The sequence below is a fragment of the Cervus canadensis genome, chromosome 19 (assembly GCF_019320065.1).
Source record: "Cervus canadensis isolate Bull #8, Minnesota chromosome 19, ASM1932006v1, whole genome shotgun sequence".
In the NCBI taxonomy this organism is placed as follows: Eukaryota; Metazoa; Chordata; class Mammalia; order Artiodactyla; family Cervidae; genus Cervus; species Cervus canadensis.
In genome coordinates this window covers 7,872,345-7,898,073 of record NC_057404.1, presented here as the reverse complement: position 1 = coordinate 7,898,073, position 25,729 = coordinate 7,872,345, and the positions used below count along the sequence as shown (strand labels likewise).

Sequence of the window (25,729 nt, the reverse complement as noted above, 5' to 3'; positions counted from 1 at the left end):
GGCCTGGAGGAAGGGGGCGGGGCGGGCAGCTGCTCGCGCCGCGCCGGGACTGCCGGGCTAGCGGCGCCCCGACCCCCGGCCGCCAGCTCGGCCCCCTCCCGCGCCGCCTGCCGAGTTTCTCGCCCCCTGGCCTCGCACCGCCTGACGGAGCAGGAGTGGCCCGCCCCGGGCCGGCCGGCGGCGGGCGTGAGGCCACCGGGAAGGGGTTGGGGGCGCCCGAGGGGCCGAGCATCCTTCCCCTCGGCCCGCCGGCCCCCGCCTCCCGCCTGCCCTCCGCCCGCCTGGCCGCCCCGCCCCGCCGTGACCCCCGGCCGCCTCCGGAGCCCGACGCGGTAAGTGCGACTTCCTCCTCGGCGCCGGGGAGGGGGCCGCGGCGGGTTGGCCGCGCACCGAGGCCCGCTCCCCGCCCCCACGCGACCCTCCCGCCGGTTCCTCGGGGAGGCGGCCCCGGGCGTCTCGCTCCGGAGGGTGGGCCAGGCGGGGACCTCCTGGGGCTCGAACCGCGGTCCGGCCTCCGGCCGCTCAGTCGCGAGCCCGGAGCGGCGTCTGGGCCGCTCCCGAGTTGTGCAAAGTTCTAGACGCGGCGTTTGTGGCCGGTGGGCTGCTGTCCAGAATCAGTGCTTCCTCCCCGTACTCTTCTACCAATAAAACTTAACTGGAAACCATTCTGGACTTTTTTTTTTCCCCCTCGTTACCCTGAGGCTACCATAAGCTAAGTTTTTAGGTAATTGCCTCACCCTGGGAGTGTAGAAAATAAGAAAGAGACTTTATTTCAAGAAAAACCAGCGTGTCTGGTTGAAACTTTTTATTTAGGCGTTTCAGTTCTGGTTGAAACTTTTTCATTTAGGCATTTCAGTCGTACGCAGAGATCAAAACATGATGAAGAAAGTTTGCTGTATTAACGAGTAAAGCATTTCTGCCGTCTTTATTATCGATTCATTAAAAAAAATTTTTTAATGATACATTTACAAAATTCACAGTACAGAAGAGATACGCTGTCTCGCCCCACCCAGCAACATTACCAGTTTCTTGCGCATTTTTCCAGAGATAATATATATGCCAATCTCTTTGCTTTAAAAAAACAACAACAACACGGAAGTATTGTGTATTAAGTGCCTAGCAGTTATTGGTACCCAATAAATGGCAATTGTCCTTCCGTTTAAAAAAGCTTAATAAGTCTTTTTGATTATTAGACCGCTGAAAAACCAATAATGACCTCTTTGGATTTTAAGCATAGTGAATATGACTATATTGTGAATGCGTATGTTCTGTTGGCTTCTCAAAGCTATATAAATACTTTTACACAAAGGTGACACTGATATTTCGGGGTACTGGGAAAGGTAGGGAGAAATCAGTATGAAATTGTAAGAAAGTAGAACTTGATGTATATAATAGTTACAAAAATGATTTAAAGCAACTTAGTGTCCATATGGTACTGTGGGGTAAAACAAAACTAAATGAAAAGTTGAAGCAGAGCAGGGAAAAAAAGTCAAGGGTAAGATAATACCAAGTGCCTAAGATCCTGAACTAGAGGCGAGTCACAGTTTTGGCTCTGAACATCGCTGGCAGCCAGGGGGAAGAAAGAGGAATAAAGTAAGTTTCAGTGTATTTCAAATTCTGAGATAAAAACAGACCAGTTCTTCTGCCTAAGCCCAGCATTTTCCAATAATTAGGCCTGAGAGGAAGGTTTTCTCATGGGGCCTAATAAAAAGAGATTGTTGTGATCAGTTGACAACATTTTTAAAGTATCTCTACAGAAACTGATGAATTTTGGATAACAATGTACTTCAGTGTAGAGCAATAGTAAGACTCTAAAGGTAAGCTCTGTAAAGGCGTTAAGCCTTTCATAATGATCCATTCATAATGTGTAGAGTTACCTAGAATAGTATTTCCCAAACTGTGTTCTGAGGCATGAGAAATCAGTAGTTTATTTCTTGAAATAAGATTTTAGCTTAAATAAGTTTGAGATAAGAAATGTCAGTAGTTTTTTGTTTTCTCAATTTCTTGGCTAATGTTACAGTTTACTTTTGTAAAGGGGGGTGTATTGTGTGACCTTCTCCAAATTTATTTGATATGGACCACAAATTCAAAACCACTGAACCTGTAGAAGTGGGTGGATTGCTTATCCTTCAAGCAGTCTTTGTGAATATTTCTTATAGCTGAGATTTGATAAGAATGAGAGAGCAAAGGGCCTGAGGTTTACCAGTTTATTAAGAGCCAAAGTAAAGATAAAAGTAAAAGTCAGGATTTAAATGTGTGTATGTGCTCAGTTGTGTCTGATGCTTTGCAACCCCTTGAACTGTAATCTGCCAGGCTTCTCTGTCCATGGAATTTCCCAGGCGAGAATACTGGAGCGGCATACCATTTCCTCCTCCAGGGGATCTTCCCCAGCCAGGCATTGAACCAACATCTCTTTGCATTGGCAGGTGGGTTCTTTACCCCTGCGCCACCTAGGGAGCCCAGAATTTTAAAATATTTTACATCAAAGGAAAAGACTACTTTGCCCCAGAGTTCTTTTACAGTTCCTCATTGTTCTACAAATTGCCTGTTGGACCAAATGATCTCTAGAACTTCCTCCTGTTGTTCTGTGCTTCAGGGAACTTGGGATCTTGAATTAAACTAGGTTTAGGCAAGTAGAACCCCTTAAAGGATGATTTTAATTATTCTTGGATATAGATACATTATTAACATTTGCTTTTTATTCCAAACACTACTGGCACTATTACTGTCAGACCTGGAATTCTATAGCTATAAGACATCTTGGAAAGCATGGTACATAATGGAGAGGATTTGGAGCCAGAATATCTGGGATTGTGCCATTAATGTGCAGGGTTGTTTCCAGTAAGTTTATGAACCTCTCTGAATCTGTTTCCTTATTTGTAAGATTACAATGATGACAGCATGCAGTTCATTCAGTGAATATTGAGCGTCTAATAGGTACTGAGTAGTAGAAAAACAGCTTTAAGAGTGCAAATAAAATAATGTATCAAGAATCCTTTACTATAAATTATTTCCATTCCTGAGTGTAGATGGTGAGTGTTTCAACAGCAAGAAATATCATCCTATCCAAATATATTTGGCCTGTTGAGTTTCCGATAGCAAGTAGTGAGAGTTGAGAGAATGAGGGATTAGTCCAAAATTTTGACTCTGTTCAATTCTTGTGTTTGGATTTGGAGACTTAGGATAATGAGGGACACTTCTATAAGAAAGTATTCTATAAATCAGTGCTCCCCATCCTTTTTGGCACAGGGATGGGTTTCATGATAGACAGTTTTTCCACAGATGGGGCGGGGGGTGGTGTTGTCTCGGGATGAGTCAAGCACAGTACATTTATTGTGCGCTTTATTTCTTTTATTACTACATCAACCCTACCTCAGATCATCAGGCGTTAGATCCCGGAGGTTGGGGATACTCTGCTATAAGCGATTCAATACTATATAAAATGTTACCATCCTGAAGATAAATTGAGGGCCAAAGGTATTCATTGTCTTCATTTATGTGCTCATGTCTTAGTGGTTTAAAACAACAAAAGATTGTTTCTCAGTCTTGCTAAGTGTCCAGTTAGGGTCAGCAGGAGAGCTCTGTTCCAGGAGTCATTTAGCGCCCCGGATCGTGAGAGGCTCATCTTAACACCTGCTTCCACGTTTATTAGGCAGGGGGAAGGATGTGATAAATTGCACATTGGCTTTTAAAGACTTTTAATGACACATATAACTTCCACTGCCATTTCATTGGCCAAACAAGTCATATGACTGCAACCCAGCTTCAAGGAGGAGGGGAAATGTAATTCTATCTTGTACCCAAAAAGAGGAAAATGGAGATAATCTTGGGATGGTCTTTTGGACTACAACTAAGCAGACTTTATAGTTCCATGAGTTAACACAGTCTGAATAAATCAAATCCAAACCATGTTTTTTCAGTATTCTATTTAGGGAATAGAAAACAGCATTTCTTTGTGTATATGTAATCATAGAATTATGCTAATGAGAATTATAAAGAACATCTTTTATTAATTGGAACTGAAGTGCTTTTGAAAACTCCCAATTAGACAAAGTGTTTGGCCAAGTGAATTTCATTATTTTTTAATTATATGTCCATTCAGTAAACATTTGTTAAATGTGGTATTGTATGAGGCCCTGTGTTAGATCCCATGAGGGTAAAAAACTGTATGGGAAGTTTACACCCCAACAGAAAACAGCTATAATTGAATTCTGTCTCCTTTTTTTCTCTTTAAAATAACATAAACAGAATCTTTTAATATGATAAAACTTGGTTATGTTTATCTACATCATTACACTTTGCTTCTAATCATCTTTTTTGGTCTTAGGGATTATTTGGTGATGTTATAGAAAATTACTTTAACTAATGTAAGCAGAAAGAGTATTTTGTTGGAAAAGGGATATAGCTCTCTGTCCAAGAATCCAAGGGCAGGACGTGCAGTTGCTCAGAGGCAACTGGCATCTGCAACAGAAAGTTAGGAGCTGGAGCTGCTTTTCCTCTCCATATCTATAATTTCTTGCCAGTGTCTCTCTCCACACATACACTTTATTCCTCTTTTCTCTGTTGGCTGGCTTTCTCTGTTCTGCTCTTAAATGGGTGCATTTAACCTAAGAGTTCACAGACTTAAAGGAAAAGAATTAGAGCCTTTGGCCATTTCAGAAGAACTAATTTTTTCTAAGTGCCACATCTTGGTTAGTTCTTAAGGTAATTTACTATCAGAGTCTGGAAATGATAGAGTTGGCCCTAAAGTATAACAAGTTAGGGTAATTGACAACTTTGTAATAGAGAGAGAGGCAGTTCTAATCGCTTAGGATGAAAGAAACCTGTGATGTCCATGAAAGCACTACTACATAATTAACGTCAGCTGGCAAATCTAGTGGGACAGGCTGATTAGAATAATCAGGATAAGAAGGTAGAACTGGAGCTGACTTGTAGCAACAATATCCCCTCCCAGAACACTGGCAGATGCCATCTCCATTGTAATGCTGTCAGCCATCTCTTCCCTCTCCCAAGGTACAGATTACTGAATTGTCTAATGCTTATAAATCACCTACTTCTGATGCTAATAGAGGGCTCCCATGTTTCTTCCCATGACTAATAATGCAGGAAGACTGCTTTTCTATTCTTTTCTACCCTTCAGATTGATCTAGACAGTCTCCTTGGACATTTTACCCTTTAACGTGCCATTGCTGTATTTCTCCACCAACTTAACCTATTTTTATTGTCAATAAATTTCCATTCTTTTTCTTTGAACTGTGTACTTAGCTTTTCTACCAGAGTTTCCTTGCCATTCTTTACCTATGCAGTGTCTCCATTCATTTGAGTTGAAAAACATCCATAGCTTCACCTCAGCAGATGGCTGAAGGGATGGACTGTGGAGAGGTATATGTTACCCGGAAGAAGGCATCCCCAGGAGAAAAGAGTTAACAACAGAGGAAGGTGAGTAAAAGCTGTGTATGAGATTAGGTGGGATTTATCAGGGCTATATGTTAGGCTAAAAAAGGCAAAAAGAGGAATGAGTTTGGGTTCAGATTGTAGAACATCTGCAGCCTCATTTAAAACATTCTTAACAGTCTTGTTGCTGTGGAAATGATTGGGTTTTCTTGGGTTCAGACTTACAAAACTGCTATGGGCTTGTTTACTCAGAAGATATCAGACAGGAACCACAGCTGGCTGGCAAGGCAGCATCACATATTCCTCATCAGTGCTTGTGATCCTCACAGCAGGCTGTGTAAGCAGTTTATGGAGACACCTGGGAGACATCTCCCCACGTGAAAGCGTAGGTGCTAGGAAGCAAAGCTCACATCAGGTAGGTCCCAGAGCTGGCTTGGCTTAAAACCTCATATCCCACAGGAGACACTGTCTCTTCTATGACTCCATAGATTTAACTTCAGGGTCCCCTCGAGGGATGTGCCAGTTTCAAGAGCTATCACACCTAGGAAAGTCAAAGCCATTGCTGCTTATGAGGTATTTATAGTTCATTATAATTCCTCTGAGTCCAGATGCAAACTTACTAATCAGGGGGATCATTTTTACTTGAGGAATGTTGCCAGGTAACATAGTTAACATACCTACTTCATTAGATTGCCAAGGAAGTAGAACCAAGAGAGTTAACTGAAGGTTGGTAGTAGAAGAGAAAAAGGTTTTACCCACACTTGTCATTATCCACAGTGTCTTCCATAGCCCTTTTCATTCGGGAAGTATTCAGTAATATTCATTTTGTTAACTTTAATGTTGTGTGTTTTAACTCTTTTCATGACAGGAAGTATGAGATAGAGGGAAATAGAGAAGAGAAAGATAAGGCTGGAAGGTGGGCTGGGACCATTAGATTGTCAAAAACACTAAATTCCATACCAAAGAGCTTGGCTTTTATTTTTCGGGGGGCACGGGGTGGGGGAGGTTTTAACTAAGAGTGATGGGATCAAGAATTACACTTTGAAAGGTTAACTTTGGCTGTGGTATGGAGAGCAAATTAGAGATTTAGATTTGAGGACAGTTGGCTCATTTCTACTGAGTCTTCCCTTCTTTGGGCAGAGGGTCCTCTGATAAGCAGAAAGAAGGGAGACTCAGTTCTGTGATCTGCAGAGTTTAGAATTACTGGACAGATTCTGCGTGGCACATTGGATGGAGGGGCCACACCACTCGTTTTTCTAAGTTTATTTGCCATCCCCCCTCCCAGTTTGGAGACTGGGAGTTTGAGAGAATGGCTCTGAACTGCCTGAGAACATTGGATTAACACTAAGAAATAACCCTTGCCTCCACTGGTCTCCACTGATCACCATGTGACTTACTTAGATTGCCTTCTTTTGCTTTTTACCGGAGTTAAATTATAAAACAGTCATTTGGTGGCTTTTTCTCTTCTTTCCTTCTTGTTTTGTTTTTTAGTTCTTAGTTATAGGTCAAGCCAGGGAGTTTCTTTAATGGCTAACTGGTTTAACGTTTGTAGTGATTAACCATTTCTAATTATAAGCTGTTGAGAAATGGTGCTTTACGTTTTTCTCCTGTTGTTTACATTGACCTTTTTATCCTTTCCTTACCCAGCTTAACACTGTTCTATCTAATATAAAATGCAGTTTGTAAAATCTGATTGGGCCTACCACAGAGTCAAGTTAATCTGTGATTGACACATTGTGTTCCAAGAACTCAGGCAGTTTTGCTTGGTTATATTAGTGTCTCAAGAGTACTGATGGCTCACTTTTTTCCATCACTGTAAAGCTACAGACAAGACAGAAACACTTACTGGATTTTGTTCAAGTCAGTAAAAAGCAAAATTATAGCTATCCAGATTATTACTTTTTATGGCACACGGGACAGCTGTGCGCATGCCTAACAAAGCATCTGGCAGGAAGTTAGCAGTGGTTTGCCATCATATTTATGGTATTAAGACGTTCATGCTTGTCACAACAAACATACACTTATATTCACAAAATCGGGAGTGGGCAGCAAGGAAATCTTTTTTACCTGTCACAAGTCAAAGGGCTATTTAAAAGTAAATATTTTGTTATTATTGGGCTTCCCTTGTAGCTTAGTTGGTAAAAGAATCTGCCTGCAATGCAGGAGACCCGAGTTCGATTCCTGGGTCGGGAAGATCCCCTGGAGAAAGAAATGGCAACCCACTCCAGTATTCTTGCCCGGAGAATCCCATGGACAGAGGAGCCTGGCAAGCTGCAGTCCCTGGGGTTGCAAGAGTTGGACACTACTTAGCAACTAAACCACCACCACCATTTTGTTACAATTATGCTGTAGTCTTTAGAATATCAGTTGTGATAACTTGTATAGATAAGTTGGGGATACAAAGTCCATAAAATATTAATTTAGCTGAAGTTTTAAATGTTACTTGCTCTTCTGCTGTCTGTAAGTACTGATACACTGTTGAGAGATGAAAAGGTACTTTTGATATTAATGTGGGTCAGCACTTCATCCTATAAGATTCAGTGACAGGTTGGCAGGGAGCTTAAGTGGGGCAGGATCTGTGAGGCATTTGTACTTGGTGAATAAATGCCACATTGGCACTTAATTGTAATAAAGTTGAACTTAATAGTATATTGTTACATTAGGAGTGATACGTTAAATCTGTTCTATGGCTGTCTTCTAAATAGCTAACCTTGATAGCCTAGATATCAAATCAACTATACTCTGAATCTGCTTCCCAGTTTGGACAATGGTGGTAATTACCTACTCTACTTCTCACAAGGTAGTCATGAGCTACAAATGAGAATACCTTAAAAACAAGAAGCAGTGGGGTATCCTTGACAGTGTATGGTCTTTACAATCAGTCCTGGATTCAAATTGAACCCTGCTACTCATCATTTATTAATATATGTAATCTCACTTCATTTCAGTGGCTTCATCAGTTCAGTTGCTCAGTTGTGTCCAACTCTGCGACCCCATGGACTACAGCACGCCAGGCTTCCCTGTCCATCACCAACTCCCAGAGCTCACTCAAATTCATGTTCGTCGAGGCAGTGTGCCATCCAGCCGTCTCATCCTCTGTTGTCCCCTTCTCCTCCTGCCTTCAATCTTTCTCAGCATCAGGGTCTTTTCCAGTGAGTCAGTTCTTCGCATGAGGTGGCCAAAGTGTTGGAGTTTCAGCTTCAGCATCAGTCCTTCCAGTGAATATTCAGGACTGATTTCCTTGAGGATGGACTGGTTGGATCTCCTTGCAGTCCAAGGGACTCTCAAGAGTCTTCTCCAACACGACAGTTCAAAAGCATCCATTCTTCAGCCTTCAGCTTTCTTTATGGTTCAGCTCTCACATCCATTCATGACTACTGGAAAAACCATACCTTTGACTAGATGGACCTTTGTTGGCAAAGTAATGTCTGTGCTTTTTAATATGCTTTCTAGATTGGTCATTGCTTTTCTTCCAAGCAGATGTGCAGATGACACCACCCTTATGGCAGAAAGCAAAGAAGAACTAAAGACCCTCTTGATGAAAGTGAAAGAGGAGAGTGAAAAAGTTGGCTTAAAACTCAACATTCAGAAAACTAAGATCATGGCATCCAGTCCCATCACTTTATGGCAAAAAGATGGGAAACAGTGACAGACTTTATTTTTGAGGGCTCCAAAATGACTGCAGTGTCCTCATATATAAGGGTAAAAGGGATGAACCCTGTTTCCCAAGTGACTGTAACAACCAAATGCCACATTCAGTATAAAGTATTACATGTTACCTTGCACATTTACACATTCACAAAATGGTAGCGGCTGTTACAAATTCAAATTCTTTCTTGATACTTGTACACGCTACCTCCTGAATCCCATTTAAATGAAGAGAAAACCAAAGATGGAGGAGGTGAAGTGATTTGTTCAAATTATGCGCTAGCTGGTGAGAGGCTCGATTATTGGCTCATGTTTTTTCTGCTGTGTCACTTAGGGTACCAGTAATAAGTGATTGTGTGGGACAGTGAGAGCAGAAACACCCCCACCGGCTAGCTCTGCACTGGCTCATGGCTTTAACCTAGTGCACGTTCTTCCCTCTGTAAAATGTACCTCCTGATCCTGAAGACCGAGAGATCACTCATGGCTGAGTAGGCTGCTCCAGGGCAGACCTGCGTGACTTTGGGCCTACCCACTGAGTTGGGTACTTACCGAAAGTTGGTTGTGTTTATTCACAAACCTGTTTTTAACTGTTATGCTTATTACAGTAACTATTAAACATTAATAAACATGTAAATTAATGGGAGTGTAAGGAAACGACGTTTTTTATTCTTGAAAATTAAGTTGATTGCTTTGGTATATCGTCTCAATATAACGGAAACAGCAGATTGGCTATCAAATTTGATGAAGCCTAGAAAACTGTAAAAGACTAGGGGGAAAATCCTCAAAGTCGAAAGCAAAACCTGTCAAAGTGTTCAAATCCATGGTCCAGCTAACTGGTTCTTTAGGCTATTAGTGATTCTCAAGGAATCTCCAAGCCAGACTTCAATAGTATGTGAACTGTGAACTTCCAGATGTTCAAGCTGGTTTTAGAAAAGGCAGAGGAACCAGAGATCAAATTGCAAACATCTGTTGGATCATAGAAAAAGCAAGAGAATTCCAAAAAAATATCTAATTTATTGATTATGCCAAAACCTTTGACTGTGTGGATGGACAGTTTCACAACAAACTGGAAAAGATGGGAATACCAGACCACCTTATGTACCTCCTGAGAAATCTGTATGCAGGTCAAGAAGCAACAGTTAACTGGACATGGAACAACAGACTGGTTCCAAATTGGGAAAGGAGAACGTCAAGGTTGTATATTGTCACCCTGCTTATTTAACTTATATGCAGAGTACATCATGCAAAATGCCAGGCTGGATGAAGCACAAGCTGGAATGAAGATTGCCGGGAGAAAGATCAATAACCTCAGATACGCAGATGACACCACCTTATGGCAGAAGGTGAAGAAGAACTAAAGAGCTTCTTGATGAAGTGAAAGAGGTGAAAAAGCTGGCTTAAATCCACATTCAGAAAACTAAGATGGCATCCAGTCCCATCACTCCATGGCATCTAGATGGAGAAACAGTGAAAACAGTGACAGACTATTTTTTCAGGCTCCAGAATCACTGCAGATGGTGACTGCAGCCATGAAGTTAACAGACGCTTGCTGTTCGGAAGAAAAGCTATGGCTAACAGCATATTAAAAAGTAGAGACGTTACTTTGCTACAAAGGTCCATCTAGTCAAGGCTGTGGTTTTTCCACTAGTCATGTATGGATGTGAGAGTTGGACCATAAAGAAAGCTGAGCGCCAAAGAGTTGATGCTTTTGAACTGTGGTGTTGAAGACTCTTGAGAGTCCCTTGGACTGCAAGGAGATCCAACCAGTCCATCCTAAAGGAGATCAGTCCTGAATATTCCTTGGAATGACTGATGCTCAAGCTGAAACTCCAGTACTTTGTCCGCCTAATGTGAAGAACTGACTCATTGGAAAAAACCCTGATGCTGGGAAAGATTGAAGGCAGGAGGAGAAGGGGACGACAGGAGGAGATGGCTGGGTGGCATCACCGACTCGATGGACATGAGTCTGAGTAAACTCGAGAGTTGGTGATGGACATGGGGGCCTGGCGTGCTGCGGTCCATGGGGTCACCAAGAGTTGGATGTGACTGAGCGACTGAACTGAACTGAAGGAAGTAAGGAGCCCACACTGGAATGTAAATTAACTACATCACTAAGCACAGTGTTTGGATCCACTGACACTTTTTTCATTGTAGGACTTTCTCCTTGAAGGAAGCATGTTGCTTCCTGACCTGCATACAGATTTCTCAAGAGGCAGGTCAGGTGGTCTGGTATTCCTAACTCAGAATTTTCTGCAGTTTGTTGTGATCCACACAGTCAAAGGCTTTGGCATGGTCAATAAAGCAGAAGTAACATGTTTTTCTGGAACTGTCTTGCTTTTTGGATGATCCAGTGGATGTTGGCAATAAGGAGTTCATGATCTGAGCCACAGTCAGCTCCTGGTCTTGTTTTTGCTGATTGTATAGAGCTTCTCCATGTTCGGCTGCAAAGAATATAATCAATCTGATTTCATTGTTGACCATCTGGTAACATCCATGTGTAGAGTCTTCTCTTGTGTTGTTGGAAGAGGGTGTTTGCTATGACCAGTGCATTCTCTTGGCAAAACTCTATTAGCCTTTGCCCTGCTTCATTCTGTACTCCAAGGCCAAATTTGCCTGTTACTACAGGTATCTCTTGACTTCCTACTTTTGCATTCCAGTCCCCTATAATGAAAAGGACATCTTTTTTGGGTGTTAGTTCTAGAAGATCTTGTAGGTCTTCATAGAACCAATTTCAGCTTCTTCAGCGTTACTAGTCAGGGCATAGACTTGGATTCCTGTGACATTGAATGGTTTGCCTTGGAAATGAACAGAGATCATTCTGTCGTTTTTGAGACTGCATCCAAGTACTGCATTTTGGACTTGCTTGTTGACTATGATGGCTACTCCATTTCCTCTAAGGGATTCTTGCGCACAGTAGTAGATAATGGTTATCTGAGTTAAATTCACCCATTCCAGTCCATTTTAGTTCGCTGATTCCTAAAATGTTGACGTTCACTCTTGCCATCTCCTGTTTGAGCACTTCCAGTTTGCCTTGATTCATGGACCTAACATTCCAGGTTCCTATGCAATATTGCTCTTACATCATTGGTCCTTGCTTCCATCACCAGTCACATCCACAGCTGGGTGTTGTTTTTGCTTTGGCTCCATCCCTTCATTCTTTCTGGAGTTATTTCTCCACTGATCTCCAATAGCATATAGGGCATCTACCAACCTGGGGATTTCATCTTTCAGTGTCCTATCTTTTTGCCTTTTCATACTGTTCATGGGGTTCTCAAGGCAAGAATACTGAAGTGGTTTGCCATTCCCTTCTCCAGTGGACCACATTTTGTCTATCTATCTATCTGTATGTTAGTTGCTCAGTCATGTCCACCTCTTTGCAACTAACATACATATATAAGGATACAGTATCCTTCTTTCTTAACCTATTTATGTTAATGTTAGCATTCATATAGTCACCTAGGCTTCCCTCATAGCTGAGTTGGTAAAGAATCTGCCTGCATTGCAGGAGACTGGGATTCATTTCCTCGGTCGGGAAGATTCGCTGGAGAAGGAAATGGCAACCTACTTCAGTATTCTTGCATGAAGAATCCTGTGGATAGAGGAGCCTGGCAGGCTACAGTCCATGGAGATGTAAGAGTCGGACACGACTTAATGACTCAACCCCCATAGCCATCCATGTTTGAAAATGCTGTCTTCTGTGACCTCTTCCTATCCATTTGACATGGGCATTTTATAAGGCCTGACCCTGTAATAGGTTTTAACAGCCATTCCCCTTTCAGATCACATTTCTTCTAGCCAAGGTTACTATCCTGTCACCTCAAAGAGTTTTCTAACTGATTTTCCCACCAATGGCATCTTCCCTTACAAATCCATTCTTCACCTGCCAAATTAATTTTTTTGAGGCATACTTAAATTTTCAACTCAAGAACCTCATCTTTTCCAGAATAGAAGACATATTTACTCCTTGATAATTAGTAAAGGTTTCATTCAAAACCCTCTTCTGCTGTATTTTAAGACCTTTCAGATGAAGGTCTGTGCCATTAATTTAGTCATTTATTCTTTGATCTAAATTCAGGAAATGTTTGAGTGTTGTGCACTATACAAGTTGTTAGGAGTATAGTGACCCCTGCCCTGATGGATTTTACGGTCTATTTTCTCATCTTTGAGTTCTTTCTACATATAGCACAATTTATTGAGTTTATATAATTACAGGATTCTTTTTTACCTTTATAATGTTTGCTTTTATGAGTTTGGAAAAGAGGTACAGAGTATCTGATATATTTCTGGAATTAAAGTTAAATCTCACATCTTTCCTGATCTAGGTACTTAATGAACATTTTCTTCTATCATACATTTTAAAATTTTAGTGAAATTAAATGTCTTCAAATTGTTAAAATAAGCCAAATTCCGATAAAAGACTTAATTTGACAGTTTTAAAAGTATCCTAGAATTACCAAACTTTAAAAGTTTCTTTGAAATCTTACGTTGTAACTTATTTTAGTTGAGAGGAAAACTGGGGAGGTGAAGTGCGGCTGAGTTAGGACAGTGAATTAGTTCCTGATGTGTTTTATGCCTTATATATTACTGGTATATAAAACATGTACCATATATATGTTTTATGACATATGTATATTTAGTATATATTGAAACGATAGGAATAGATTCATTAAAATTGATTACTCATAAAACAGACACTGTTGTTTGTGAAAACTCCATGTGCAAAGAGGTTTGTATAATAGTGATTACCCATATAAACCAGTTACTGGATGGCTGTAATTTGAATTGCTGAGTGAAGCCATAGCTTTGAAAGCCACACTGTTGCAGTGAGCTCATCAGCAGTCTATCTTAATGACATCTCAGTGTTGCTATTGTCATATTGAATAACTTCATCTTTTATATTCACAAACTTAACATTTGAGCAGTTTTGAAGCAGAAGTTGCATGTGGATTCCTTAATTACATTTTGAAAAATGTGTTCATAATTGACACATCTATTTTAAACAGTGTGTGACCCTTTGTATCCCAAGTTTAAGTGAAGCAAAGTTGTTAAAACAAGAAAGAGTTACGGAATGTAATTTGATAATCAATTTGAAAAAAATGTTATGTCAATCTTAAAAGACGTTTGTTGTTTAGCCAATAGATGTCAAAGTGATAAAAATTTTTATACCCAAAGAACAAAATAGAAAAAAAGAAATTCTTAGAGTAATATGTTGTGAATTTTCCTAAGTTGAAAAAATACTAAAGAGGTTTTCTCACCAGCAGTAAATATTTTCTAATGTTCTTTTTAACATTCAATTCTTAAGTTTATTTTATAATTCCAGAAGTGTACTTTTCAAGTATATGTCTTTTATTATTGCTCTTCTAGCTACTGGATTCATTCATTCATTAGAGAAATATTTATTCAGCATCTGTCTTTCAGATACTGTTCTAAGTGCTAGGTACAGCTGTGAGCCAAAGTTCTACTGCAGCTAATTTGTCATGAGCATAAAAGTAACAAGGGAATAAACATCTAATATGCCTGATGGTGACAAGTGCTATTAAAAAAAGGAAGAGGGTCAAGGAGATAGTGATGATGGATCTAATTTTTATGTGTAACCCTTGCAAACCATTTTGATAATTTAACAGTGTAATGACTTTTAGTATGTATTGATCTTTCATCAGTAATTATTCCAAGAAGTACTTCTCATCAGAATTGCATAAATTTTTGAGTGAAACAATATGATATTGTATAGTAAAAGTCACTGGGACAGAAGAAAAAGTGTTATATAAATAAACTCTGAATTCCATGCCATGAAAACATTAATGCTTAAGTTTACTACATTACGTATTTTTCATAAGGAAAATATTTGGCCCAAGAATTCAGTGTTAACACTGGGAAGTAGTTCTATAGACCCTTTTCTATCATGGTGACTATAGCAAGCTACTTTATCAATAGATAATCTTTAATAGATGTTGTTAAAGTGAAGATTTTTTCCCCAAAATACATACCCAGGCTTAAGCTTAGGCAGAAATTGTTAGAGACCTAGCTATGAAGGATTTTCCAGCAAACTCTGTCTTTGAGGAGGATTTTCCAACTTTGCTTACCTAAATTCTCTACATTTGTCATCATTACCCTTATTCAATTTGACATTTAAAAATTTTCTTGTATCGATTATGAGAGGAGAAACTAAAGAACTAAGAAATAAAATAACAGAATTAGATCTTTTATTTTAAATATTTTATTTTAATGGTCATGTTGTCCTCTAAGCTCTAATTTTTCTTTGATTAAACTTGCTAGAAGGGAAGAGATTTTTAGAGCTAGGTCTCTAATTCTTTTTATTTCTTAATTCTTTAGTTTCTCCTCTAATCTTTATTATTTCATGACTCCTTCTTTTAGAGGGATTTTCAACTTGAATAGACGGCTTAGTGCATGTCTTTTCTTTCCTTTTAAAATAACCGATGCATTTAGAAAGTCACAGTCTTATGGTAGAGGAATTATCGCACCTACAGTGACTGTCCAAGCCGTCCACTGTGCTTAGGTACCATCCCTTTTTCTTTTATCTTTTATCATCCCTTTTTTTGCTCCAGTGCTCCCACCTACAATGATCAGTCTCACCTTCCTGTTGGATCATTCTCATCATTCTAATATGTTCCATATATTTAAAATCAACAAATATGTAGACAAAATAGATCCATTACCTTGATTCCTCTCAATTCTTCCAGCCATTATCTCGTTCCACAGCCTCACCATGGAGCAGAATTTTCTGAAGGTGTTCTCTGTACATGCTGTCTCTTATTTCTCATCTACCATTAACTCTTCAACCCATCACAATCTGGCTTTTGTCCCCAACCCTTTACTGAAACTGTTTCTATCTTGATTTGGCAAAATTTTTATGTTGCCAATTCTATGGACATTTTTCTTCGCACATGGTACCTGACCTCTTATTTGACATAGTGACCATGCCTTTTGCCTTGAAACACCTGTGTTCCTTGACTTGCCTAACACCAGACCCTGCAATGTTCCTCTGCTTCATTGGTTATTCCTTCTTGGTGTCCTTTGGTGCCTTTATCTGGTAGAGTTCTTTGGAGCTTGGAACCGAGTTCCAGGAACATTTTTCCAGCTATCTAACATCTCCATCTAGATGTCCCAAAGTTACCTCTAACTTAAAAAGAAATGAATACTAATTTTTAAAATATCATAGCTAATGAGGGAGTATGAAAATGACTGGATATAAGATAAATGTACTCAATATTTTTACTATAATGGCAACAACCATGTGGAAATGCTAGGAAAAAATGCATTTACAACAGTGAGAAAATGAGAAAAGAACATAATAAAAATTTTAATAAGGCACAGAGTCTATAGATAAAATATTTAAAAACCTTATTGAGCATAAACTAAAAAAAAAAAACAAAACATGTATGCTTTGATGTGAAGCCTTGATACGATAAAATGCCAGTCATCTTAATACACAAATTTAAATTAGAATCTTAATAGGGTTGAAGTTTTTTTGAGAGGATTGAGTAATATTGAAGTATATATGGAAGAGTACATACTCAAAATTAGTTTAAAAATTATTGTATAAGAATATATGTGGAGATGGGAACTTTAACAGATATTTAACATTTTATAAATGTACTGGAATTAAAACACTATAATATTGGCATAAAAATAGACAAATAGTGGAACAGAATTATCATCCTGAATTGCTAAAGTTCTTAACAAAAATACCTCAATTCAGTGGGAAGAAGGTGGTTTATATCAAAATGATGTTGGTAATAGAGGGCTCATACTGGAAATATGACTACTGCACAATTGCACTCGTCTCACACGCTAGCAAAGTAATGCTCAAAATTCTCCAAGCCAGGCTTCAACAATACGTGAACTGTGAACTTCCAGATGCCTAAGCTGGATTTAGAAAAGGCAGAGGAACCAGAGATCAAATTGCCAATATCCGCTGGATCATCCAAAAAGCAAGAGAGTTCCAGAAAAACATCTACTTCGGCTTTATTGACTATGCCAAAGCCTTTGACTGTGTGGATGGACAGTTTCACAACAAACTGGAAAATTCTGGAAAAGATGGGAATACCAGACCACCTGACCTGCCTCCTGAGAAATCTGTATGCAGGTCAGGAAGCAACAGTTAGAACTGGACATGGAACAACAGACTGGTTCCAAATAGGAAAAGGAGTACGTCAAGGCTGTATATTCTCACCCTACTTATTTAACTTATATGCAGAGTACATCGTGCGAAATGCTGGGCTGGATGAAGCACAAGCTGGAATCAAGATTGCCAGGAGAAATATCAGTAACCTCAGATATGCAGATGACACCACCCTTATGGCAGAAAGTGAAGAAAAACTAAAGAGCCTCTTGATGAAAGTGAAAGAGGAGAGTGAAAAAGTGGGCTTAAAGCTCAGCATTTAGAAAACTAAGATCATGGCATACAGTCCCATCACTTCATGGCAAATTGATGGGGAAACAGTGGCAGACTTTATTTTGGGGGGCTCCGAAATCACTGCAGATGGTGACTGCAGCCATGAAGTTAAAAGATACTTGCTTCTTGGAAGAAAAGCTATCACCAACCTAGACAGCATATTAAAAAGCAGAGACATTACTTTGCCAACAAAGGTCCGTCTAGTCAAGGCTATGGTTTTTCCAGTGGTCATGTATGAATGTGAGAGTTGAACTGTAAAGAAAGCTGAGTGCCGAAGAACTGATGCTTTTGAACTGTGGTGTTGGAGAAGACTCTTGAGAGTCCCTTGGACTGCAAGGAGATCCAACCAGTCCATCCTAAAGGAAATCAGTCCTGAATGTTCATTGGAAGGACTGATGTTGAAGCTGAAACTCCAATACTTTGGCCACCTAATGCAAAGAGCTGACTCATTGGAAAAGACCCTGATGCTGTGAAAGATTGGGGGTGGGAGGAGAAGGGAACGACAGAGGATGAGATGGTTAGATGGCATCACCAACTCAGTGGAGATGAGTTTGGGTAAACTCCAGGAGTTGGTGATGGACAGGGAGGCCTGGCGTGCTGCAGTCCATGGGGTTGCAAAGAGTCGGACTGAGCAACTGAACTGAACTGACTGATAATACTTACTGTTGACTAGTGGGCCTGTGAAAATAAGAAGGATACCCTCACTTTAGTTTTGAAAATATGAATTTTATGAAAGTTAACTATCTTTTCGAACTTAAAATAGACATACTTTCAACCCAGCAATTCCACTTCTGTGAATAAATTCCATAGATAACAAAAGTCTTACAAGGATTTTTATTTCAAAATTAATTTAATAGCATAAAACAAGCGTAAAATCAATCTGCATGCCCACTAGCAAGGAAATAGTTTAATAAATTGCGTTTTACAGTTATGAAATGTTATGCAACTATTAAAAAGGTCATGATTAGTTTACATTTCCATGTATATAATTTTGGTGAGAAAAGCAAAATGCCAAAAATACGTATACAATATGATCTCTTTTATAAAACAAAATCATAAAAACTCCTACATATATGTATGTAAGTTTGGATATGAATTTTATAACTATGGAGAAAGATGTGAAAGGCTATACACCAAGCTGTCAACATTGATTACCAGGAAGAATGAGTGGGGAAGATCTACAAAATAAGTATCTCAGTGAAGAAAAGCATGCAGCGTGAGCCTGCTGATGTAGAAGGAGGGGGCAGGGCGTTATATATACATGCATATGTATGTATTTATGTAACTAAACCCATGATTATTACAATAGTGGTTAAAAACTGCTGCTTGGCCTTTGCCAACCGAAGATCCTGCTGCTGCTAAGTCACTTCAGTCGTGTCTGACTCTCAGACCCCATAGACGGCAGCCCACCAGGCTCCCCCGTCCCTGGGATTCTCCAGGCAAGAACACTGGAGTGGGTTGCCATTTCCTTCTCCAATGCGTGAAAGTGAAGTCGCTCAGTCGTATCCGACTCTTAGCACCCCATGGACTGCAGCCCGCCAGGCTCCTTTGTCCATGGGATTTTCCAGGCAAGAGGACTGGAGTGGGGTGCCAGTGCCTTCTCTGACCGAAGATCCTAGTTTCCCTTTAATCAGAAAGCCTGTTTCAGGGGCTAATCTCCCACCTGCATCTCTAGCCTACTCAGAAGAGCTTCTCTACTCAAGAGGTTATTTATTTAATGCATTTCTCAATTCCTCTGTGACAAGGGTCTTTGGCCCCTCTTGGGACTGGAGGCGTGGTTCAACATTTTAACATTCACGTCTTTGGATTTCTTCTCTATCACATATTGAGAAATGTCTGGCATCTCAATGGCCTTTAAAGTCCATTCTTGTGTTCAGGCTTCAACCAGTCAACCAAACAGCAAAACAGTTAAAATTAGTGATTGGAGCTGGCACATTGTAAATGGACTCTCTGGTAAGTGTTCTCATATTGACAGATTGAATCCAATTTAAAATTTTATTTATATAAGTTATATTTATTAAGATAAATTCTTTATTTGTAATGTTCATTTAATTATTCTTTTCTCTGCCACAATAAATAGCCCCCTTAAAAGAAGGATCTTTGTTATTTGTCTACCTCTTGTGGTGCCTTAAACATATAAATGCTTGGTAAATATTATATTTATTTGCATGAAGACAGCGATGGTAAGATCATCATGAACTACTGCAGTGGCCTTTCTCTGTGGGTCTATACCAGTGGCATTTCTTCATTGTGTGGGTCTGTTCAGAGATATTTACCATCTCTGGCCCCTGCCCACTCAGTGACCTCTTTGGTCATTCCAACAACTAAAAATCCGTGCCCCGTACTTTCGGGGTGTGGGAGCAGAGGGGTTGGTGCTACTCTTGTTGAGAACCATAAGGCTAGAGTAGTTGGAGAAGCCTTTCTAAGGGGCAGCAGTGCCAGTGATAAACCTTGAAGGATGAGTGGATTTCCAAAACTAGAGAAATTGGGACACAAACAGCGTGTGGAAGAGGAAGCACCATAATGTAGACTCTGAAGCGGTGTGTCCACGTTGGAAAATAGAAACAAGGTTGGATAGGTAGAGTGGAGATGGAAGGTTGTGGATAGGAGGAGTCCGGCAGAGGTGACGAAGAGGGAAGAGGATCATTTCACACTGGAACGCGTGCTGCACACTCCTGCCAAATTAACTTTCCAAAAGCACTGCCCTATTCAGCAGCCCACTTAACACTGCCTGCCAGCCTTTACACTTGGGCTGTGTGCTCAGGGCGTCATCTTGTGTCATCTTATGCATGCAGCTTTGTCTCTTACGACTCCTTAAAATTAACTAGGAATGTCTGGTTGGCTGATCAAACCGACGGCTCCCCCTCTTTCTTTGTCAGTATGCTCACTTCATGCTTTTATTGATACATTTCTTCCTTGATAAAACCTTTCATCATTCTGCCTACGCAACTTCTTCCCATTCTTAGGAGCCTTCTCCCTAATCAGACTGACCCATAGCGCTCCACACCATGCTGATATCTCCTTTCTCTTTCTTATACAGTATTTAAGGTTTGTTGTACAATATTTGGCACAGAATTGTATATGGCTTTTCGTGCCTCTCATTTTTATGTCTCTGAATAATTTTTATGCTCCTAAAGAGCTGTGTAAGGTTAAGGTATATGCCTCACAATATTTTGTAAGCCTCCAAAGCAGCCTTTTTCTTTGGAGGGGTCATTTGACATAACATTAGATACTGAGCACCCTGAAAGCTCAAATACTGTATTTGTAGGTAACAAAATGTTAATACTGCAGCATTATAGTGTTTCTTATATTTAACTTGTCATTTTTTGTTTTGGTAACTCAGTTTAATTATTTTTGAGGGTAAGAACAAAGATGTATGTATCTGTGTCCCCCACAATGCCTTCTAGAGTGTCTTGCTCACAGTTACCATTCAGTATTTTAAAACTTGATTGTATTTGATAGATTTTTATTTGCTTTATCAATGTGCCTTAGCTATAACCATGTTCAGACCATTACTTTGTTTTGTCAACAACAGAGGGTACCATTAGGGTATTTGTACACCCAGGAAATAATCCTATCCCAGTCCTAGGTATCTTTCTTGAGCCACATTTTCCTTTTGCTAAGTAGTGTCATAGAAATTTGTCTACTGTACTAAATCAGAATGGCTCAGTCATAATTATAGAGCCATACTGACTTCAGGTTATTTATTTGAAAAAGAGTAAGTACTGTCATATCTTGATCCTTTGTAGTTTCCAAACTTTTTCTTTCTCTTTAGTCTTCTCAATATTCTTTGCTCGAATGAAGTCTTACCCAGTACCGTACTATATTAATGAAACACCCTCCTTTCCCTAAGGGAGAAGATAGAAGTGGAGAGCAGTGAACGGGAGCCCCACCTTTGTATTTCTCCTCCTTTCTCACCCCCATCCAGAGTACAGCTTCAACATCACTGTAACTCATCTAATTCAGAAATGCTTTCTAAAAAAGTGATTGTGAAATTTCACTTAGGAACTTAATATAAAAACAGAAATATTTTAGTTTTACAGTGATTTTTAAGTACAAAGGAAAATGCCGTGGAATACATTTCTTGTTTCAGCAATAAAAGAGTTAACATCCTAAGCAGCAGAGACAGACACTGCAAGGGATAGTGCTTTCTGCCTCTGTCATTTGTGGCTTAAGAAAAAGGGGGTGGTGTTCTGCATTTAAAAGGACTTTAATGAATGCTGTCAGTGTTTGTGAGAGCTAATGGTCAGTAAGGGAAAGGAGAGCAGGAGAAAGTCTAGCTGCTTCAGGATAGGTGGGTGAGAGTTTGCTCTGATTGAACGGAATGTTCCACCGTGTGTCATCTTTTTTTCATTGTCCTTTGTTCTTTATAATCTGATATATTGGTATAAAAGTAAATGTAGATATATATGTGAATGTGATTTATTTTCCTTTCAATTTGTTTATTGTGTACAGCAGGGCATATACTTCTCTTGTCTTGGTCGGATGCACAGATCTGTGTGCAGTGCTTTTTGCCCGTTGCCTAGACGATCACTTGGTTTCTCTGAGGATGTCTGGTTCTCGTAAAGAGTTTGATGTGAAGCAGATTTTGAAAATCAGATGGAGGTGGTTTAGCCATCAAGCATCATCTCCTAATTCTACAGTTGACAGCCAGCAGGGAGAATTTTGGAATCGAGGACAGACCGGAGCAAACGGTGGGAGAAAGTTTTTAGATCCATGTAGCCTGCAATTGCCTTTGGCTTCAATTGGTTACCGAAGGTCCAGCCAACTGGATTTTCAGAATTCACCTTCTTGGCCAATGGCATCCACCTCTGAAGTCCCTGCATTTGAGTTTACAGCAGAAGATTGTGGCGGTGCACATTGGCTGGATAGACCAGAAGTGGATGATGGCACTAGTGAAGAAGAAAATGAATCTGATTCCAGTTCATGCAGGTTGATTATTTTTTTTACTGTTAGAAATGGGGTGTGGGGGGATATTCTCTATACTGTTTAAAATAATTTAGTATTTGGTTTAAAATCTGTGATTACACATATATATATATATAATGGTATGTATGTGTGGTACTTTTACTGGGATTTTTTTAAATGTTCTAATATTGATTTTAATTCTGGAAAATTATAAAGACAACAAATAGCTTTCATTTTGAAATATCTTGTGTTCCATATATAGATCCGGCTCTGCCTTGAAAATAATGTACGGTAGCAGTTTTATGCATCATGCCTTGGAGTTTGCTTCATTCATGTGCCTTCTATAGTCTTACAGCAAAACTATAGGAGACATTTCTGTAGTACAGAAAATTTTATGACATTTCAGTTTGCAACAGATTATAGACGTTTTTTAATTTTAATGAAGGTGAAAGGTTTTACAAGGAGATGCACATTGTAGCTGCCAGTAATTTTTATTTACACCATTGTGGTTGTCAGTAATATTTTTCTTATGGTTATTTCTCTTTGTCCCACGTTGCAGCCCTCTTGACTGATACAGAGAATATACAGTAGCACGTCTCTTTCTGAGATGACAGCTACTAATTCCTGTTACCTTCACTTCAGTGAAAACTGTGCTGTTTAGGGAAATGAAGGACGTTCTTTCAGGAGAGTATAAGGGAACACAGTGGAGCTAGATGTGGTCAGCTGGTAGAAAAGGGGCAAAAAGAAGGGGAAATGAGTTTGAAAATTAAAAATTGGTTAAATTCATATGACTTTATCCATCTTCACCCATGGAGCCAGACTTTGCTTTTGAAATGAATTTTCTTCTTAATCAGTTTAAACTCCTATCACATCTTAAGAAATAAGTTAGAGCCTGAAAGTCACTCTTCTGATTCATCTTCACTCAAAAATATTTAAAGGCTTATTTTTCTAGATTAATTACTGGATCCTTTTTCTTTTAAAATTTCTCTGCAGGTTTTGATAACACTTGTAATTTGTATGTTGGTTATTATTAATATGGGCATCATAAGAGGTGGAGACAAAATGAGTTCATATATCCAAGTATCTCTTCCTTGGGGATATTTACCACCTTCTCTTCTAATCTTCAGAATATGGAATTCTGAACTGTGGTGTTGGAATAATAACAAGTATAGACCAGTCATCTATGCTCATTTGTGTAATGGAGAGAGGGGAATATCTTTACATAGGTAACTAGTATATTTAATTTTTAAAAATTTAATTAGTTCATGATTTAGCATTATATTAAGAGAATAGAACCCACTGATAATTTTCATATGGAGATCATTTGAATTAATATGGTTTCATTGTTTTGTGTTTTCTTTGGATACTTGTTGCCGTAAAAGGAATAATTTATTTAGTAAAAGGTTCAGGATTTACCATTTTTGTGAGAAACCAAAGAGTAATCATCTTTGCATTTGAAAATCAATATAATGTTTCAAGAATATTTTAACAAAATTAGAGGAAAAAAAGGGTTCGTTCATTTACCAGCATAAGTTATAAAAATCTTAGCATGTGTCTACTGCCTGGAGAGATTACACATATGTGAGGGAGTATAAAATTTATATACATGTATATAATCTTATGTTACACACATGGGTCACTGTCATGTACTTCCTTATAGCAAAGGTAGTTTGCAAAGCTAATGATTCCTGAAATTAAGTTACTCTGTTCTTTAGTATCCACATTAAAATCTCGTCTTGAAGGGCTATTCATTATGACAGAAAAAGATTGCTTTTTGGGGGGTGCTGAGATTGCTGTGTGCATAGTTCAAGAATATGTAATTGCTGTTTTTATTTGTAGGAGTTATAAAAATCAGAAAATTATATTTTCTAAAATTTAAAATGAATGTAGTTGTTTTTAAAATGCTAATAGAGAAGATTGAAAAAGTAAATAATAAGGGAATAAACAGTTCACATCTGCAGTGATCAAACTCTTTCTAAAATATTATTTCAAAAATAAAATGTACTTAAAATGGCTTCGATTTTTAGATATGAGAGGAAATGTGTCAAAAATTTTTATCCCAACATCTTACTGCAAAAAAAGTAAAAATCAGTTTAGACTTTAGAAATGTCATTTGTATGTGTACCTTTACTTTTCCGTTTTTTTACAGATTAAATGTATCTAATTTTCATATTCTCCTTCAGCCCTCCATCTAAGTCCTTGATCTTCATCATGAGGATACATTTATTTGCCGCCAGCCTTTTGGTTAAGTGACCAGTCTCTCTAGGTGGTTGCCCTTCTACTGTAAACAAATCAAAAACTATCACTGTTAATGTCAAAAGAAGCTACACTGACATTCATCAGATTTTGTATATAACTTGGGAATAGTTCTTTTCCTTATATAGTATTTGCAATAAAATATATAGCAAACAGGTTATTTCAGTATACCATAGACTGACATGACATGATGGGGGAATACATATGATACACGTTTCATCACTTGTATTTAAACCTGCCTGACTCTTCAACTTACGGTAATTTCTGCTGTCTCTCACCTAAGTGATTTAAAAGTTTCTTATCTTTTAACTGATCTTGTGTCTATAGCTTAGCCACTTTCTCTCCAGTGTCGTTACTTTGTTATTAAAATACAAACTTTGATTTTTTCACCTTGAGGAATTTTAGGCCCTGAGTAGCAGAATTGTGACCTTTTGTGTGAGCAGTAGGTTTCTATGACTGTAACTCAAGATGAATTTTCACCAGGGCCAGCCAGGTTTACATGATAACTCGTCATGGGACCGTAACAGAAACACAGTTTACACTGTATTTGATTGGCCGACTTTGAAATTACGGAATTTTTACATAGCAGAGAAATTTTCATTATTTCAACCTTGTTTATAAAGTTAAGAGTTTAACATTTTTTATATCAGACTAGTTTTTAGTCACTATATAGAAAATACTACTATATTTTCTAAATATCCCAATAAAATAATGGCCAATACTGACTGGGTCTTTAATATCTGTGAGACACTGTTCTAAGCGTTTTAGTGCTATATTACATCATTTAGTCTTCACAGATATCTGAGTTAGATTGCCACTATTTGTCATTCTAACTGGAGAGATAAGGCCAGTGAGGCACAGAAAGGTTAAGTAACTTGCTCAAAAATAGTAAGTAAAATGAAACCGCATTTTTAAAAAACTAAAGTTTATATTTTTATAATACTTTCAGATTTACAGGAAAATTACAAGAGATAATGTAGTGAGTTCCTATATATCCCACACCCAGTTTTCCCTATTATTTCCCTAAAGGTTATTAAGATGTTAGAATATGGTGTATCCATTACTGTGAACCAATATGATACATTATTATTAACTAAAGACCATACT

At 38.9% G+C, this 25,729-nt stretch overlaps 1 protein-coding gene across 5 annotated transcripts in view; it reads left to right on the top strand.

Annotated features, from left to right (window-relative positions):
• Positions 1-206: 206 nt before the first annotated feature.
• KLHL5 (kelch like family member 5) overlaps positions 207-25,729 on the top strand; it is an 82,300-nt gene continuing 56,777 nt past the window's right edge. The window contains exons 1-3 of one of the 5 annotated variants that reach the window (XM_043438380.1): positions 245-332; positions 21,914-22,390; positions 23,494-23,592. In XM_043438380.1, coding sequence (XP_043294315.1) covers positions 22,008-22,390; positions 23,494-23,592 — 482 coding nt within the window. In that variant the 5' untranslated portion in view covers positions 245-332; positions 21,914-22,007. Of the gene's footprint in view, positions 333-5,306; positions 5,440-21,913; positions 22,391-23,493; positions 23,593-25,729 lie in introns of those variants that run through there. The other 4 variants (XM_043438378.1, XM_043438379.1, XM_043438382.1 and 1 more) reach the window with 4 other exon arrangements.